Source organism: Sorex araneus, chromosome 9 (genome assembly GCF_027595985.1).
Source record: "Sorex araneus isolate mSorAra2 chromosome 9, mSorAra2.pri, whole genome shotgun sequence".
In the NCBI taxonomy this organism is placed as follows: Eukaryota; Metazoa; Chordata; class Mammalia; order Eulipotyphla; family Soricidae; genus Sorex; species Sorex araneus.
Window position 1 is genome coordinate 36,032,784 of NC_073310.1, and position 19,548 is coordinate 36,052,331.

A 19,548-nucleotide genomic window follows, 5' to 3' on the forward strand; every position below is an offset into this window, starting at 1 on the left:
GAGGAAAGTTCCTCCAACTCACATTTTATTGAGCTGTTCCAAAAGTGGTATTGCTGGGTTAAATGTCAGGTCAAGTTCTAATTTTTTGAGAAACATCCATACTGTTTTCCAAAAGGAATGAACCAGTCAGCATTCCCACCAACAGTGAAAGAGAGTCCCTTTCTCACCACATCCACACCAGCACCAATTGCTTTTGTTTTTTTGCATGTGGGCCAGTCTCTGTGGTGTGAGATGATATCTCAAAGTTGTTTTGATCTGCATATCCTTGATGACTAGTGATATAGAGCATTTTCTCACGTGACTTTTAGCCATTCGGATTTCTTCTTTGAGAAAGTTTCTATTCATTTAATCGCCCCATTTTCTGATGGGGTTGGCTGTTTTCTTCTTGTGGAATTCAACCACTGCCTTGTATATTCTTGATATCAAACCCTTTATCAGATGGGTATTGGGAGAATATCCTTTCCCACTCTGTAGATTGTCTTGGTATTCTGGTCACTGTTTCTTTAGAGGTACAGAAACTTCTTAATTTAAGATAATCCCATTTGTTTATCTCTGTTTCCACTTGCTTGGTCAGTAGCAAGTTCTCTGAAGATATCTGTAGCTTCAGTGTTATGGAGGGTTTTTCCGACCTTCTCATCAATGTACCTTGTGGATTCTGATCTGATGTTGAGGTCTTTAATCTGTTTTGATCTGACTTTTGTGCATGGTGTTAGGTAGAGGTCTGAGCCCATTTTTCTTTTTTTTTTCTTTGCATGTAGCTGTCCAGTTTTGCCAGCACCATTTGTTAAAGAGGTTTCCCTTGCTCCACTTCTCATTTCTTGCTCCCTTATCAAAGATTAGATGATCATATATTTGAGAGTGTGGGTAAGGATATTTAACCCTGTTCCTTGGACTTTAGGTATTGATTTTATAGCCTGCAACTTTACTACACAAGTCTGTTGCACAAACCCTATTATTATCCATTCATCTGTTGTTAGGCACCCAGGTTGATTTCATATCCTAGCTATTTTACTAATCACTGTATCACTGTCATTCCATTGTTCATCAATTTACTCGAGTGGGTGCCAGTAACATCTCCATTCATCCCAGCGCTGAGATTTTAGCAGCCTCTACTTACTTGTTTTTTCCCAATGATTGGAGTCTCTTTTCAGGGTCAGGGGAATGAGACCTATTATTGTTACTGTATTTGGCATATTGAATATGCCACGGGGAGCTTGCCAGGCTCTTCTGTGTGGGTGGGATACTCTTGGTAGCTTGCCTGGCTCTCCGAGAGGCATCTATATACATATATACATATATATACATATATATACATATATATACATATATATATTTCCCTTTATGATGATGTGTCGTGCAGCCACTTTGCAGCTGCGCAGTCCAAGAATATGTTCAATCATGCGTGAGTCTTGGCCAGAGCATGTGGAAAGTGGCCTGGAGCCTGGTGGCAGTTGGGTTGTGGAGGTTGGCTGCCGGGTGGGGTCCCTTGGGGCGGGGAGGGATCTCACCCACCCCACCTCTGGGGTGCCCCTGGTGCAGAGTCCGGAGGCATGGTTATGGGGCTTCATTTTATGCTCCCTTCTGGGAAAAGCAACTGTGAGTTCTGGAGGGTGGCCTATGAGGATATTATCTGGTGCCAGCAGAGGTGGCTTATGGGTGTGACCCCTGGGTCGCCAGAGATTGGGGGAAGCAGGAAGACGATCTCTGCTCCCAGATCCCGTTGAGCCCAGAGTCCAAGATCACAAAGTTCCACATTACCTGGGTTCCGTGTGACTTTGCTTATGTGTGAGTCTCGGGAAGTAGCCTGGAGCATGGCAGCGGTTGAGCAGTGGAGGTCAGCTGCCAGGGCTCTCACCCGCCCCACTCTGGGGCACCCAGAGGGGTGCATTTTACTAAGTGCTGCAATAAATAGTGTTGTGCCTATGTCCTTTTGAATAAATTCCTCTGAGCCCTGGGAATACATACCAAGAAGTGGGATTATTGTGTCTATGGGAGCTCTATTTTAATTTTTCTGAGATACCTTTATATTGTTTCCCAAAAGGTTGAACCAGGCAACATTCTCACTAGTAGTGAGAGTTCCTTTTTCATCACTTCCCTGCCAATATATATTTTCCCAGTATTTTTTCATGTGTGCATTTCTAACTAGTGTGAGATATCTTATTATTGACTTTACTTAAATTTCCCTGACAATAACTAATCATGGGCATTTTTTATGTCTCTTGGAAATCTGCCTATCTTCTTCAGAGAAGTGGATAAGGTTGCAAGTAATGATATAATCACACAATTGCTGCAACTTGTGTAGAACTGGAGGTTATTATTTTAAATACATTGAGATACAGAGAGAGAAAGAAAGAAATGAAAATGAAATAAAGGGGGCTGGAGTGATAGCACAGAGGGTAGGGCGTTTGCCTTGCATGCAGCCAACCCAGGTTCGAATCCCAGCATCCCATATGGTCCCCTGAGCACCGCCAGGAGTAATTCCTGAGTGCAGAGCCAGGAGAAACCCCTGTGCATTGCCAGGTGTGACCCAAAAAGCAAAAAAAAAAAGAAAAAGAAGATGAAAGAAAATTTTATCTGACTTTCCAATGTGTACTTACCTTAATTATAGACTCAGAGCAGATAGTAAGTACTTGGTGAAAATATTTGTTATAAAGCATGGCGCTGATTTCTCGTTCATGAGTATGAGGAACTTGCTTTGTCTCTTGTATCATCCTAGTCAAAGGATACATGCTTATGACACTAGATCCTGGAAAAGAAAAAATGAATCTCAGAAACACCCAGGAATTTACATAACCAGTTGTGTTTGGAAATAGCTAATCTGTAACATCAATGCCTAGGAAATCAAATGATGTGAAAATAAGCTTTAAGTCTAAAATATTTTTTGATAAATAAATGTAATTTAGTTAGAAAAAAATTCACTCTTTTCAAATTCAGAGCATGTGTACTTCATTGATTTTCTCTTTTTCGTGATCCTATTTTTTCATATAATCCCTATAATACCATCTTTCTACTGAGGTAAGAATCTATTTAGTAATTGAAATTTATCATTAAATAATCCTTTTTAATCTTAGTAAGAAAGCACCCTGAAAACATGATCTTATTAAGAGAATATGATCTTATTATGAGAATAGTTGAAAGTCAGTATTTGCATCACAATATTAAATAAGAATTGCTAAGTAACCATATAAAGTAAATAAGCAGTGGGTATTTCTTGTTTCTAAAGGTGTTTGGTTTTATAACAATATATAAACTTTAAATCTTAATTTAACTCTAAAATCAATAGTTTTTGTATAATTTAGAGAAATAAAATTAAACTATCAAGGTACTTGTGGTTTTAAAAGTAAATAGAACTCTTTTTTTATTTCTAAAGATTAAGTTACCAAAATATGACCCTTAAAATTGAGTTGCTCAAATATTTCCAAATAAATATAAACTTTAGAGGAATTTTCATCAGAAGTTAGTTACCAAACACTTTAAAAAGGTGTTTACATTTTAATATAAGGTATATTCACATATAACAAAGAGAAATGTGGGGACTGGAGGGATAGTACAGCTGGTACAGCGTTTGCCTTGCACACGGCTGACCAAGGTATGATTCCTTACATCCCATATGGTCCCCTGTAAAAAACTAATGAGCGCCGAGGGGGCGCGTGCACTCGCGGGCTCTCCGGGCAGCTCTGTCTCACCGCCCGTGTCCGGTGCACAGGAACCACTGTGTGTGCCGTCGGTCGAGGGCAGGCGACGGAAGGAAGAAGGAAGAAGGCCAAACTGGTTGCTCGATCCGTTTATTTCATTCTCTCCCTTCGCTTCTCTCCCGCTCTCCTGGGTCTCTCCCCGTGGATCTGCCCTGTGGATCTGGCCCGTGGATCTGGCCCCCCAACCCACTCTTACAGCCTAGTTAAATCTCCACAGCATCAGGGGGTTGGGGCATACACGTAGGTGTGGTCACCATCAATAGGATAAGGTTCCTTTCCCTTAGGGGATGCTTCTCCTAGGACTTAATTCTCTTTCAGCAGGAGGATCCACCCAAGGGTGGAGTCCCATGAACGTGTTTCTCTTCTCCTCAGCCAGCAAAAAAATATAAGAATTCATAATGTTAATTATTTTGTATGGACACAATAAGAGATGCATTAAAGCTTATAGAATTGCTCTCCTGGAGCCATCTCAATCTCAGACTACAGTGCTCAGGCCAGATCAGTCTTTCCTATCCCTGGCAGGGTCCCAGTCTCATAATTACTATCGGATCATGACAGCATTTGTCTATGATCAAGCTCTTAACTTATAGTTAAGAATTAGGCACTTTGGCCAGGCCCATCTCAATGCCAGGGTAGCACATAACTCACCGCTTGCCCTGGATCCTTCCTGTCCCACGTCGGGGACCCTACATTGGGGTGCTAGGAACTGAGGGCAACTGAGGCTTAAGTGGAGAAAGCAGAGGCCCGGGAGGGAATATTCGAGGCCAATTAATTCCCAAGTTATAAAAACATAATATTGTCTTCTTGTGTCTATACAAAACAGTCATAGCTTTAAAGTAAATTATTCAAAAGGCACAAGAAGAAGAGAAAGGCAATATTAACTTATATAATATAAATTCAGTATCCTAGGAAGGTCTGACCTTGCAAATTAGCAGAGTCGGATTAAGGGAAAGCCGAGGATTAACTCTTTTGGGGAAGAGAGCATGGAGAAGTGATTATAGCTAAACAAAGGGATGGGAGAGATTCGGGAACACCTTGATGGGTGTGACTGGGGTAAGCCTAAACTCTGGGTAAAACCGGGACAAGCTACTTGTGGCAAGGAGGGAAAGGACAAAGTAATGTCATCCTACAGTCCCCCAAGTACTGCCAGGACTGATTCCTGAGTGTAGAGCCAAAAGTAACCCCTGTGCATTGCTGGGTGCATTTTGCATTACTTTTAATGCAAAAAGGAAAACAAAGGAATGTGATGACTCTCCTGATATTATTTATCAATCCACAGCCTCAATACTAAATATAAAAACAACATGTCCACTAAATACTCAAGATTTTGAGCGTCTTAGTAGACTCTAATTCTGATTGTGACTAATGTTTTCAGGAAAATGTTAGAAAAGTTAATGAACAAATTAAAACGAGCGATAATCCTTTCCAAATTAGGATAGCTATACTACTGTAATAGCAACATGCATGGTAAAGAATGTAAATTAGACAATCAAAAGTTTGAAACCCATTCCTAGCTCTATTCTAAGCTCTAGCTCTGTTTCATACCCTTCTCATCAGTTGACATGATATTCAAAATTATCATTAATAAATAAGATGAATATAATTTCTACATCCTATGATAGTTCAACAGTTTGGTAAGGTATAGACAGATGTGCTTTATAATAGAACTTCACAAATAGCACTTGTCTGAATTAAAGTAAGAATAAAAACAATAGTGAGAGTTATAATATATTATCACAAAGCAATTCTAGATGAATTGCTGCTGTCACTGGAATTTGAGACTTCTTGATTTGAATCAAAGCATGAATTATAATCTGAGCAATAAACAAGTTGTGACTATAGTCAATGTATGCAATTTTAGTGGTTAACTAATAAGTTACTTCCACATTTGAAACCAAAATATTATTTGAATTATAAAAAATTGGGGAAATCCTTAATATTTTGTTTGTTTTATTTTGGGTTTGTGCAACTCCAAGGGTGTTCATGGCTTACACCTGACTCATTGCTCAAGGACCACTACTGGTGGTGCTCAGAGGACCATATAGAGTGCCAGAGATTGAACCTAGGTCAGCTGCACGAAAGACAACAGCCTACCCACTCTTCCATTGCTCTAACCATTTATATGCTTTCTTTCTTTAATGAAACAAAATTATTAGTTTCTCTGATGATAAATGTGCTGGACATTTTGAGCTTAGAATTTTTTTTTTTCTTTTTGGGTCACACGCAGTGATGCACAGGTATCACTCCTGGCTCTGCACTCAGGAATTACACCTGGTGGTGCTCAAGGGACCATATGGGATGCTGGGAATAGAACCCGGGAGAGCCACGTGCAAAGCAAATGCCCTACCTGCTGTGCTATCACTCCAGCCCCAAGCTTAGAATTTTTGATGAGTACCATTCTCTCTGGTTTGAGTTGATGCCTTGTTTTATTTGCATTTCCCTTTTGATTAGAGTGATGTAGAGCAGGTTTTTTCCCCCTGAATAATCATACATTAATTGTGGTGTTTTTACATATAGAAAGAGTCTGCTGCATGGAGCTGACTACAGATCTTTATTTTTCTTTTCAAGCTTTTTAATGGCCATTTTAATATTTTTTTATTTATTTAAAACATGAGAGGGGTTGGAGCGATAGCACAGCGGGTAGGGCATTTGCCTTGCACGTCGCCGGCCCGGGTTCAATTCCCAGCATTCCATATGGTCCCCTGAGCACCGCCATGAGTAATTCCTGAGTGCAAAACCAGGAGTAACCCCTGTGCATCGCCAGGTGTGACCCAAAAAGTAAAAAAAAAAAAAAAAAACACATGAGAGTTGGGGTAGCACAGTAGCACTGTCGCACTGTCATCCCGTTGTTTATTGATTTGCTTGAGCTGGCACCAGAAATGGTCTCCATTGTGAGACTTGTTGTTACTGTTTTTGGCATATCAAATCCGCCACGGGTAGCTTGCCAGGCTCTGCCCTGCAGGTGGGATACTCTCGGTAACTTGCCGGGAAAATGCCCAACCCACTGGGCTATCGCTCCAGCCGGAGTTGGGGTACTAGAGATTAAATTTAATTCAGGCAACTATGATTATTTTTAAGGGTGTATAGAGAGTAAAGGTGTACTTATAACTAGAGTTTAGTTTCTTTTCTAAAAAATAGGATAGAGAATTACCTGTCAAGCATAAAGTACTAGTGCTATTCTAATAGAGAATAAAATTGAATAGCTTCTATAGTATTCTACACTGATGATACCAAAATTGCTCTACTTTAGAAGTATAATTAGTATTGTCGAATTTTCTTCCAACCTGAAGTTACTCATATGAAGTGTTCAACCTAAAAGCATGACAGGGTTTTTTTTTTTTTCCTGTGTTCTTAGTCATAGTAAGCACGTGTTGTGAAGGTTCAGCAAGAAAAAGAAGCAATACATTTGTTGGCATCGGTACTGGAGATCTGTCATAAAGGACTCTTTATTCTTCTTCACTAATTTTTCCCCTAGAAGCAAAGGCATGTGGCAGGTCCTCACACTTATTATTGAGTAACTCTTGGTATCAAGAATGCACGACATTAAGTGGTCTCATCACAACTTGCAGCTATGGCTTCTGTAAAATGCACTGTCTTCCAACTCTGGAGAGTGAAATCTGGATTTGCTTGAAATGTAACAGCATGTCTTATACCATTGGTCTACTTTCCCAGATCACAGCTTTCTAAGTTAAAAAACTTATAGCACTAGTCTGGTATTTTCAGAAAAGTGGAGCTATGTATTTTGACCAGCTGATCACCGAAAAATCAAAAGAAACAATTGAATTAAACATCTATCATGGTGAATCAGTTTATAATTTTTCTTCTAGCTTTATTTTTCTTTCTTTTAGTAATCACTCACTAAAAAATATCTAAAATCAGATGAAATTTTTGTCTTTAGTTACTTAGGCACACTTACCAGTAATGAGCATGCCGTGATTGGAATCATATATCATAGCATAGATCTGCATATCTCCTGGTCCTCCTTGACTGTCATGGAAGACTTGTAGTAATGAAAGTGTTTGTATATCCCACACCCTGAAGACCTTGGGGAATAAAAAACATATTTTGTTACTTTGAGACATTTGATTATCCATTCAAAAATGAAGCATTTATAGAGCTTTTGAGATGTTCAAATAGTTTTCATTTAATTATTGCTCACTAATATCTGAGAGTACTAGATACTCTCAGTATTAGATATCAGGCAGAGCCTGGCAAGCTACCCATGGCATATTTGATATGCCAAAAACAGTAACAACAAGTCTCACAATGGAGATGTTACTGGTGCCTGCTTGAGGAAATCGATGAACAATGGGACAACAATGCTACAGTACTACAGTGCTAATATCTGAGAAAAATATTGATGAAAGCTTGCTAAAGAAACTAAATTTTTCTAGAATTTAGAAGATAGAGGTAAAGACAGTATTTCTTATTCTTTAAGAACTTGGAGAGAACAGAAAGGCATGGAACTACAGGCCCCAGGCTGAAGGAAACACTCCAAACTAGGGTCACAAGCTGCAAGGACCTAATACCTGAAATTAAAGATCAGAGGCCCAGTGGGAGTGGCTTCCCAATAGGTGGCCATTAGCTAACATGGCTGCAAGTTAATTTGCCCCACCATATCTCATAAGAACCACAAATTAGCCTTTTATATGAAACCTCACTAGGGCAGCCTGAGCCCACAACCACATTAGGCCAATAGTCCATTAGCCCTACTTCAATTAACATTACACCAAAAACACAAAAGCAAAAGTGAGCACAAGAATTGGAACTGCAAAGCTCACAATAGTAAAGCAACACAGAAATCTAAAGAGCTTAGTGAGGGAAGCTGTTAAGGATGGATAAAAACAACAGAACACACCATCAACAAAATATGAGAATATGAGAGCAAAAATGAGGAAAATACAAACAAAAATATGAACAGAAGTTACAGATATAAAAATCCTGCAGCTGAAATTTCAAAAAATCAATGGAAGGCCACAGCAGCAGAGTAACAGCTACTGAGGACAGAACAGTGAGACCCAAGACGAGGTTAGAGAATCTCCCGATAACAGCAGAAGATAGAAAAGAGCCTCGAAATAAACCAAGAGATGACAAGAGAATATTTGGGTAAATTCAAGAATAAGAACATAAGAACCACTAGGGTACCAGAGGGGCAGGAAGAAAACCCTGATGGAAAAACCAACTGTCAAAACCATCATTGCTGAGAAGTTCCCAGAGCTGAAGAGTGCATGCACCTGGCTTCAAGAGGTCCCAAGGGTATTTAAAAGAAATCCACATAATAATATTCCAAGATACATCTTAAACAGAATGACAAAAACCAGAGATAGAGATAGAATACTGAAAGCAGCATGATCAATAGAGGAAATTGCTTATAAAGAAACATCCGTAAGATTTACAGCAGCCTTATCTGTTGAAACCATTGAGCCCAAAGAAAGAATGGGATATTATGAAAAAAACTCAATAAAATGAACACATAACCAAGAATACCTTTTCTGGTTAGACTCTCATCCTGTTTAAAGGAACAGTGCACAGATTCACAGACAAACAACAAGTGAGAAAATTTATAGACTCAGGTTACAAGAAAAACTAAATGGACTATGTTCAGACAAGCCAAGTTCCTCAAAAACACCAAATTCCCGCAGAAACCTGGGACAAAACCCCACAACAATAATTTCCTGTATGTCAATGGGCTAAATGCACCAATTAAGAGACACAGAGTTGAAAATACTTAAAACAACTTCTTATAGACTTGAAGAAAGACACTGATAGCAAGACAATAATAGTTGGAGATTTCCAACATCACTTTGTCACCTCTCCACAGATCAAACAGACTAAAGCTATGCAAGGATATGTTTTATTTGAGGGAAGAAATGGAAGAGATGGGGTTGGGTTAGTGTTCATATATATGTGTGTGTAACATATATATGTATAATGTATATATACACAACATATATAACACATGTGTCTATATACACATATATGTTAGTGTACATGTATATACATATATATGATTTTTATCCCACCCAAACTGAATACACATACTTGTCCAGTGCACATAGGACATTTTTCAAGATAGACCACATGCTAGGCCACAAAACATTCCTCCATAAAACTAAGAGGATTGAAGACCATCATACACTGAAAATAGAAGTGTATCAAATGTGGAAACAGAGAATCAAATCAAACACCTGGAAATTAAACAGCTTGCTATGGAACAACCAGTTGGTTAGAGAGGAAACCAAAGAGGAAATCAAAGATTCCTGGAAACAAATGAGAATGAAGACACAAGCTATCAGAACTTGAAGGACACAGCAAAAGCAGTGTTAAGAGGAAAGTTTATAGCACTGCAAGCATTCATCAAGATGGAAGAAAGGACCCAAAGAACACAAAACAAAATAAAATAGCTAGGTTCAAAAGCAACACACAGAGAGTAAAGATCCAAAATAGAGAAATATAAAAAGTAATGAATGGCTGAAGTCAGAGGCTGGGAATCTGAATCTGAAGTCGGTATTGGCAAGAAAAGAAAAAGCTACCAAGACTTTTAAGATAAAATGTATATCACTGGGGCTGGAGCAATAGCACATTGAGTAGGGCGTTTGCCTTGCACGCGGTCAGCTCGGATTCGATTCCCAGCATCCCATATGGTTCCCTGAGCACCGCCAGGGGTGATTCCTGAGTGCAGAGCCAGAAGTAACCCCTGTGCATCTTCAGATGTGACCCAAAAAGAAAAAAAAAAACAGAAAATGCATATCACTGCCCCATAGCAGAGCACAAAAGCAGGTCTCCCAAATCAGAAAGACAAAGCTGAGAAGAAGTAAACTTTGCTCCTTTTTTCTTTTGGTGTTATAATTTTTGGAAAGTTGTAGGACCAGTGTCAGAACAAGACACTTCCTTTTGACTAAAAACTAGATTTAAGTTCAGGAATTAAAACTTTTTCCAAACTTCCAGAATCCAATTGCTGCCATTCTCATGGTCAATCTCCATAGGCTCGGAATGAGTCTTCCACATAACAGCTGAAAAACTCTGGTATGTGGGTTTTGTGACCCAAAACCCCAAGCTTACAGAGTCGGGAGTGGGTGCCCTACTCCCATCTCCCTGTTCTTCCGGAGCCTAGCAGTCATAAACATGAAATTGACAACCATGATCCAGAGACTCACAAATAAATCTCAGAAGAGAACAACAAGCTTCAGAGATGCATTTAATCCCAGCTCTATCACCCTATTAAAAATTTTAGAATTTCTGGAGCACACAGTCGCATTTGTGGCTGCATGATATTTCATACTCTATGCCACTGATGAACCAAGAGTAGCACGCCACATTTGATGGGGTGCAAAGCAGAAAACAACTGATCACAACCTGTAACAACATGTTAGTAATTTCTTATACAAAGGCTTAACAGCTGCAATGTGAGATATAACAATCTTCATACACTTTTCTCTAAAGAAACCTTTTTGGATAATTTTTATCGGATTACTCTAAACAGTGGAGTGATAGCACAGTGGGTGGGGCACTTGCTTTACACGTGGCCAACCCAGGTTCGATTCCTCTGTCCCTCTCAGAGAGCCCGGCAAGCTACCGAGAGTATCCCGCCCACATGGCAGAGCTGGCAAGCTACCTGTGGTGTGTTTGAAATGCCAAAAACAGTAACAACAAATCTCACAATGGAGACGTTACTGGTGCCTGCTCGAGCAAATTTATGAACAATGGGACGACAGTGCTACAGTGCTACTCTTAACAAGCAATACAAAATAAATAATTTAGAATCTGCCTTTGAAGCATGTTGGGTAGTGGTGGGAAAACTCAAAATAATGGTGGTGGTAAGATGTAAATGGCGGTGGGTTTGGTGTTAGAATATAGAATGCAATAAATTATTGTGAACAACCTTATAAAAATATAAATTAAGAAAAAGAAAAAATAACTTTTTCTAAACCAGGATCTAAAGGGTGCGACAGAGGAAAAACTGCAACTATGGAGGAATGAGTATATTCTGAGGTTTCCTTATATCACTTTCCAAGGTAAAATATTAAAGTAAACAGCAACCTTTAAATGTCATTGAATTTATTATATAATTAAGCATGTGCATTTTCCACTTTTATAAGAATAAAGTAGATAAGTGACTTCTCGTATTAAGAGCTATATTTGAGAAAGCTTCCAACCATTGTTCTTATTGATTTTGTTAATTAATGAAAATAAAGTTTACATTTCTTATAGTTTTAAATAATTACAATTTTTTTTTAGGTACAGTAAGTGTGACATAGCTGTCAAAAAATTGAGCTGTGTAAGCAGAAACTCAATTTTAGCAGTTGGAAGATGATTTTTCACATATAGTTACAGGATAAAATAATACTGATGGAAAATATGCATAAATAGGAAGAATTATAAAAATATGTTTTAATAATTAACAAAATGAAAAACAGGCACATGATTAGCTAGTTATACAAACTTGAATAAATCTAATGAAAAATAATTGTACAATAATTTTTGTACAATAATAATTACAAAATTATTTTATACAATAATTTTGTAAAAATTATTTACAATAATTTTTGAACAGAATTTGAAGAAATGTATGTGTAAAACAAATGCCATTTTTGAAATAGCAAAAATAAACACACATCAGCTAAAACAATTTTCCTAGCTTGCTCTTATTTCTGTCTAAAATGCTATTTTCTCAAATCTTCATGGGACTGTATCATCTAAGAGCCAATCATATCATATTATTTAATTTTTGTTTATTCTAGTAGTCATCATACTGTTCTCTTAGTATTTATTACTTTTCTTGCATTTGTCTTTTATCCTTCTAGAAGATGCGCATTTGGTTTAAAGACCTTTCTACATTGTTCTGTCTCAAAAACCTAGAATAATACTTGACACAATGAAGTAGTCAGTGAAGCTTCTCAGCGAAGAGGAATGATTTAGTTCCCCTAGAAGAAAATCCCAGGTTTGTATATGAAAGTCCTCATGGAAACAATTGGTAAAATATGCCCAGAAATTCTATGTATTTTCTTCACCATCCACTTTTCTCTGCTCAGATTATCTGACACAATACTCCCCTCTTATAAATTACTTACCTCCGATTTGGTTCATAAGTCTACAGGACTATTGGTTTGGTTTGGTTCCCTAAGAACAATAGCATGATTTACTAAGCTTTTCAACAAAAAATGTCTTTGAGAAGTACATTAAAAAGATGAAAGGCTCCTGGGGCTGGAGCAATAACACAGCTGGCATGGCGTTTGCCTTGCACGTGGCTGACCTCCGGGTTGTAATTCTGAGAGGCACATGTTATCCATTGAAAATCTCTCTCTTTTGAGATGCAGATCAAAACAACCATGAGATACCACCTCACACCACAGAGACTAGCACACATCCAAAAGAACAAAAGCAACCTCTGTTGGAGAGGATGTGGGGAGAAAGGGACCCTTCTACACTGCTCGTGGGAATGCCGACTAGTTCAGCCCTTTTGGAAAACAGTATGGACGATTCTCAAAAAACTAGAGGTTGAGCTCCCATTTGACCCAGCAATACCACTGCTGGGAATATATCCCAGAAAAGCCAAAAAGTATAGGCGAAGTGACATATGCACTTATATGTTCACCGCAGCACTATTTACAATAGCCAGAATCTGGAAAAAACCCGAGTGCCCTAGAACAGATGACTGGTTGAAGAAACTCTGGTACATCTATACAATGGAATACTATGCAGCTGTTAGAAAAAATGAGGTCATGACGTTTGCATATAAGTGGATCAACATGGAAAGTATCATGCTAAGTGAAATGAGTCAGAAAGAGAGAGACAGACATAGAAAGATTGCACTCATCTGTGGAATATAGAATAATAGACTATTAAGACTAACACCCAAGAATAGTAGAAATAAGTACCAGGAGGTTGTCTCCATGGCTTGGAGGCTGGTCTCTCATTCTGGGTAACTCAGGGAAGGGACCACCAAGTAAAATGTGGTTGGAGGTCATGTGGGGGAAGGGTGATGTGGGCCGAATACAGACTAGAGACTGAACACAATGGCCACTCAACACCTTTATTGCAAACCACAACACCTAATCAGAGAGAGAGAACAAAAGGGAATACCCTGCCATAGTGGCAGGGTGGGGTGGGGGGAGACGAGACTGGGGAGTGGGGGAGGGATGTTGGGTTTACTGGTGGTGGAGAATGGGCACTGGTGAAGGGATGGGTTATCGAACTTTGTATGGGGGAAACATGAGCACAAAGATGCATGGATCTGTAACTGTACCCTCACGTTGACTCTCTAATTAAAAATAAACTAATAAAAAATAAATAAATAAAATAAAAAAAGAAAATCTCTGTCTTTCTCTTATTTTTCTCTAAATTAAACTATTTTGCTTCATTGTCTCTTCCTGAAATTCTTTTCTGTGAAGGAAGGTAGTTATCCTAGAAAATATGGGCAAAGATTGATATTTCTTTCCTTTTCTTATAAAGAGAAATTAATAGTTGCATCATGAATACATGGTTTCCCAAGAACTAGAGTGAAGAGGACTAGTTCACGTGCTGTATATATAAAATGGACTTCAGTTATAGATAGATAAAGCTGACAGTTGCCTTGTGGAGCTAGTGGGATGCTAGTGTGCATATCACATAGTTCCCTGTGGCAAACTTTAACAGTTCTACCTTCCTAAGCATATTCCTGCCTGATTGAGGTGGGTCAAGTAGGGAGGAGGTAGGATTTTTTTCTAGAGATTACCTCCCTTTCTTCACTTTACCAAACTCATTTGGAAGACTTAGCAAAGTAGCCAGAATTATGACCTAAAACATAATTCACAAATCATCCAAGAAATCTGTTTTTTTTTTTTTGTTTTGTTTAGGTGATAGCTAAGTCTCTCACCTACATCAAGATGAACTGAAAACAGAGATACCCACACTAAAAATGAAACCCTATGGAGCTACAAGATGAAATCAGAAAGACATTTCTAAGGCATGGAACTTTGCTCTAAGGAGAAAAATAGGAATTAGGCTGAGCATCCAACACTGAAAAATCCTGTGACTCTATACTTAAGACACTTAAATGAGAGATAATAAACTAAATGGAATAATATAGATTAAAGAACCTGGCAGGCACCATCTGGAAGACCATTCATAACCTATGTCACTCACCATAGTAATAGATCTTAGGACAAATTTTTGAGGATAACTCTAACCACTTCTAACAAATAGCTGGAAACTGAGCAACAGTTCTCTGATAAATTAGTCAAGTCTCTGAAGGGGAGGAAAAAAACTCCTGAGGTATAGCCTCCAGGTAAAGCCCCCCAAAAAACTAACTAAATAAATATCATTGGTAAAGCTGAACTCTACATGAAAAAGATGGCATTTGATCATTATATAAAACCATACGTAGAAATTAATTCAAGTTGTATTTAAAACCTCGATAATATACTCTAAAACAAAATGCTCATAAGAAAAGATAGCCACAGGACCACAACATTAACTCAGGGAGTTAACTCCAGTAGCAGGAGAAACAAAAGAAAGAATAAACATGGGATGACATTAAATCAGAAATCTCTACAAGACAAAAACAGTGCCACAAAAATAAAGAAGCAGCCTAGTAATTGTGAAACTCTATTTGATCTTGGCTAATAGCCAAAAAATAGAACCAGCACAATACAACAACAGCAATAATAATAAGCACCCAATCAACAAATGAACAAAAAGACACGAATAGACAATCTCGAGAAGACAAAAAAATTTTCCACAGACATGGAAAAATTGTTCAGGATTATTTATTACTGAAGAAATGCAAATAAAAACCACAATGAAATATGGCATCTCCCACATATGAGTATAGCATACATCAAACATATTAGAAGCAAATGATGAAGTTGTGTAGAATGACAAAATCTTCACAAAATCATTTGGTAGAGGGTCCAGAGTGATAGCACAGCGGGTAGGGCATTTGCCTTGCATGCAGCTGACCCGGGTTCGATCCCCGGCATTCCATATGGTCCCCCAAGCACTTCCAGGAGTAATTCCTGAGTGAAAAGCGAGGAGTAACCCCTGAGCGTCGCTGGGTGTGACCCAAAAAGAAAAAAAATCATTTGGTAGAAATGTAAATTGGTGCAGCTTTTAGGAAACACAGTGCAGAATTTTGTTAAAAATATAAATTTTCAAAGATCCACCAATACTAATCATCTTATTCCAAAGATGTTTTGCACCCCTATATTCAGAGCAGCATTGATCACAATAGCCAAACCATTGACTCAACATAAATGTCCATCAACAGATGATTAGTCAAAGAGGCTGAGATGCAGGTTCCGATGAGCCTCATACATGAGTAAATCTGCTGAAAAACCTCACGTATGCGGGTTTTGTGACCGAAATCTCAAGGCTCACAGAGAGTCCTGACGATCTCCCTGCATCTTTCTTTTCTTCCAGGAGCCTGGCAGTCATGCCCATGAATTGCCTCTGGTGCCATCTACGCTCACTAAAGGTCATGATCCAGATACTCACAAATAAATCTCAGAAGAGAGCCTCAGCTTCAGAGATGCCTCCAGACCCCAAAGTCACCATTTAGTTGAAAATTTAACTCCAGCTGTAGCACCCTATTTAACATTTTAGAATTTCTGGAGCACGTGGCTGTATTTGCGGCTACACGACATCTCATATTAGAATATACTCATGTACCAAGAGTAACATACCTCATTTGATGGGGTTTAAAGTAGAAGGCAACCAATCTCTATCAAACAATTTTTTTTTTGCACATAGGCCCAAAAGTGGGAAGGTGTAATGGTGGTGTGATTGGTGTAATATTAAATGTAATAAATTATTGTGAACAAATTTTAAAAATAAAATAGTTTCAAAAGGAGACTGTGATGTATGTACTAAATAAAATTTTATTCTGTGATTGAGATAACTGTGCCTTTTAGGGCAGAAGGGATAAAATGAAATTACTTTTGGTAAGTGAAATATAATTGATGAATGTGAGAAGAATGTGTAGAGGAATCTCAGGTAATAGGCTGACACTAGACTTTGGTTGTGAAAACTGGCAGTTATACTTAGGTGTGTAGCTAAATATCTGAAATTCTATAATATTGTTAACCAATGATAAGTCAATATTTTAATTTTTTAATTTTAAGTCAATATTTTAAAACTTTTTAAAAATTGTGGGCTATCCCTGGAATTACACAAAGACTATTTCTAGCTTTGTGCTTAACCCTTGGCAGTGTTTAGTGTACCAGGAATATGTGATACTGAGAATTCAAATTAAGGTCACAGTTGATGCGCGTTCCTCTGGAGATCTCTCCTGCCCGCGGAGAGACAACAGTGGAAAGCGCTCCTAATTGGGTGGATTCTGTGAGGGTCCCGACCTGAAATAAGACTAGTGAGGTTAGTAAACAGGGGGCCCAAGATGACACATGCCGATCAAGGGCAACTTTATTAACAGCCATGCTGGTTTTATACTTTTCTTAGCAGGGGGTTGGTACATAAGTTGTCAATCATCAGGGAAGTGTCTTCTCAGACCAAATAAGGAAAGGTTCGGGGCGTACTTTGGTGGGCTTACAACATTCTCCAAGAGTAGGTTGAGAAATAGTGGGGAGAGGAAGGCAAGGGTTTATCTGGCAGGAGCATCTGTCAGGAGGAATGCACAAGGCTTTTAGTGTAGAAGAAGGCATTCTACTTTACGGGCTTTTTGGGGTCTCTTAGTTAATTGCCCTGGGCTACTTTTACTTCTTGAGTTTAGCTATTTCCTTTGTCACAAGGGCACCTGTGCCTCAGGTCATGCAAAGCTGGTAATGGAATTTTCCGGTTTGTCCAGGGTAAAGGTTTCGGGGTCCTCTTTTGTTCAGGGTCCTGAACAGTCCCAACAAGTTGACACAACATACAAGTCAAAAATAACTTATTTCTTATACTATCTCTCTGACCTCATTTTTCTCTGAGTACCATAATCAAATAAAAAACCAGGTATAGATGGATTTACTAGTGAACTTTCCCAAGCTTTCAAAGAGAAGTTACTTTATAATTTCTCAGTCTCTAATCAAAGTAAAGTGAAAGTAAAGTGAAATTTACCAGTTACACATGTGGGGTGGGGGGCTGGGGAGGTGGAGGGAAGGGTGAAGGTATACTGTGATTCTTGGTGGTGGAATATGTGCACTGGTGAAGGGATAGGTGTTTGAGCATTGTATAACTGAGACTTAAACCTGAAAGCTTTGTAACTTTCCACATGGTGATTCAATAAAAGAATAATAAAAAAAAGTCAAAGAATAAGGATTTCTGTTGATTTCTATAAAACCAACATGATCTTGATATCAAAAGAATACAAATAAATCCCTAAATAAGAAAATTGGAGATCAATAAGCTTGAAGAAAACAGAGACAAGGATCAAAAAATCTTAGCAACCCAAGTACATTAAACGAAGTACATAGAGAATAATACACTATGATTAAGTGAACCTCATTCCAGAGATGCATGGATAGTTCAATATGTGGCTCAGAATTCAAGTTGTGTCATAACACCACAAAAATAAAAGGAAAGAAACATACTATTATTTCAATTTCATGTAGACAAATCATTTGACATGATTCAATATGTTCATTATATTTCTTTTTAATAAATGCTCTCCACAAAATATAATTAACTATAAAAATATATAATTAAATATAAAATAAAACATTTCACACAATATACAATTTTGATGTCATAGTAATAGTAATCTGTACACAATTATATAAAAATATATATTAAAATTTACTAAACCTTATTCTAACATGGAATTTTTTTCTTCTTTTCCTTATTTATTTCTTTCTCCTTCTTTCCTCTGTCTTTTATTTCTTTTTTTTTATTTTGCAGTATTGGGAAATGAACCTATACCCATACACATGCAAGACAGGCCCCATACCAGTGAACTATATCCCCAGGTCCTCTCCTCTATACTTCAAGCCAATAATAGGAACAGTGCAATAACCACCCTTTAACATAGAACTTTGAGCACTTCTTTGATTATTAGAATAAGTCTCCTCAAATGTTTGCCAGCGTTCTCCCCACAGGACTGTGGAAGCAGGTGTATGTTCTCTGATCAGGCTTCTTTTCCTTCATGTTAATTTTTTCCTTAAGATATTTTGTTTGCTTACAACTACTGGTTTCTATCATTTTGTCATTTTTTAATTCCTTCCTGTTGTCTTTAACTTTTCTCTGTGTATGGGGATGTTGGCTGGGGTGAAAATGGATATGAATTGTCTGTTCTTAGCCAGTAGATAGCTAAGTGACTTTGTTTAAATATCATCTTCCTACACATGGGCAAAATTGGAATAATTATTTTATTAGTATCAAATAAATTATATACATAAAATTACTTGGTGCCTTGTACTTAGTAAACCTTTACTTAATGATAATATTATAATTTATAGAAAGCTTTGAATACTAATGCAGTTTTATTTTAATAAATTTTCCTAAGATAACATGAATATAAAATTATTATGAAAATGTCTATGATTTTTATTTTACATTTAGAATATTTAAAGAATATGAAATGTACTTTTATATTAATCAAAGTTATAGAATAACTGTTTTTATCTTTATTATTAATCAATTTTTCCCAGCATTTAATGAGTATATTATCTTTGTTAATAAATATAATAAAATATTTTGCTTGACACACTTTTTATACATACATAAGTGAATGATTTTTTTGTTTGTTTTATAGATTTTCTAACTTTTCTTCTACCTACTATTTTCTTTTGCTTTTTTTGGGGTCACATCTGGTGATGCACAAGGGTTACTCCTGGCTCTGCACTCAGAAATTATTCCTGGTGGTGCTCAGGGGACCATATGGGATGCTGGGAATCGAACCCGGGTCAGACTCGTGCAAGGCAAACGCCCTACCCAATGTGTT

At 37.8% G+C, this 19,548-nt stretch overlaps 1 protein-coding gene across 1 annotated transcript in view; it reads right to left on the minus strand.

Annotated features, from left to right (window-relative positions):
- WDR64 (WD repeat domain 64) overlaps positions 1-19,548 on the minus strand; it is a 144,439-nt gene that overhangs the window by 77,731 nt on the left and 47,160 nt on the right. Inside the window, exons 12-13 of the mRNA XM_055117874.1 lie at positions 7,612-7,738; positions 2,598-2,746 (exon numbers count right to left, since the gene is read on the minus strand). Coding sequence (XP_054973849.1) covers positions 2,598-2,746; positions 7,612-7,738 — 276 coding nt within the window. The remainder of the gene's footprint in view (positions 1-2,597; positions 2,747-7,611; positions 7,739-19,548) is intronic.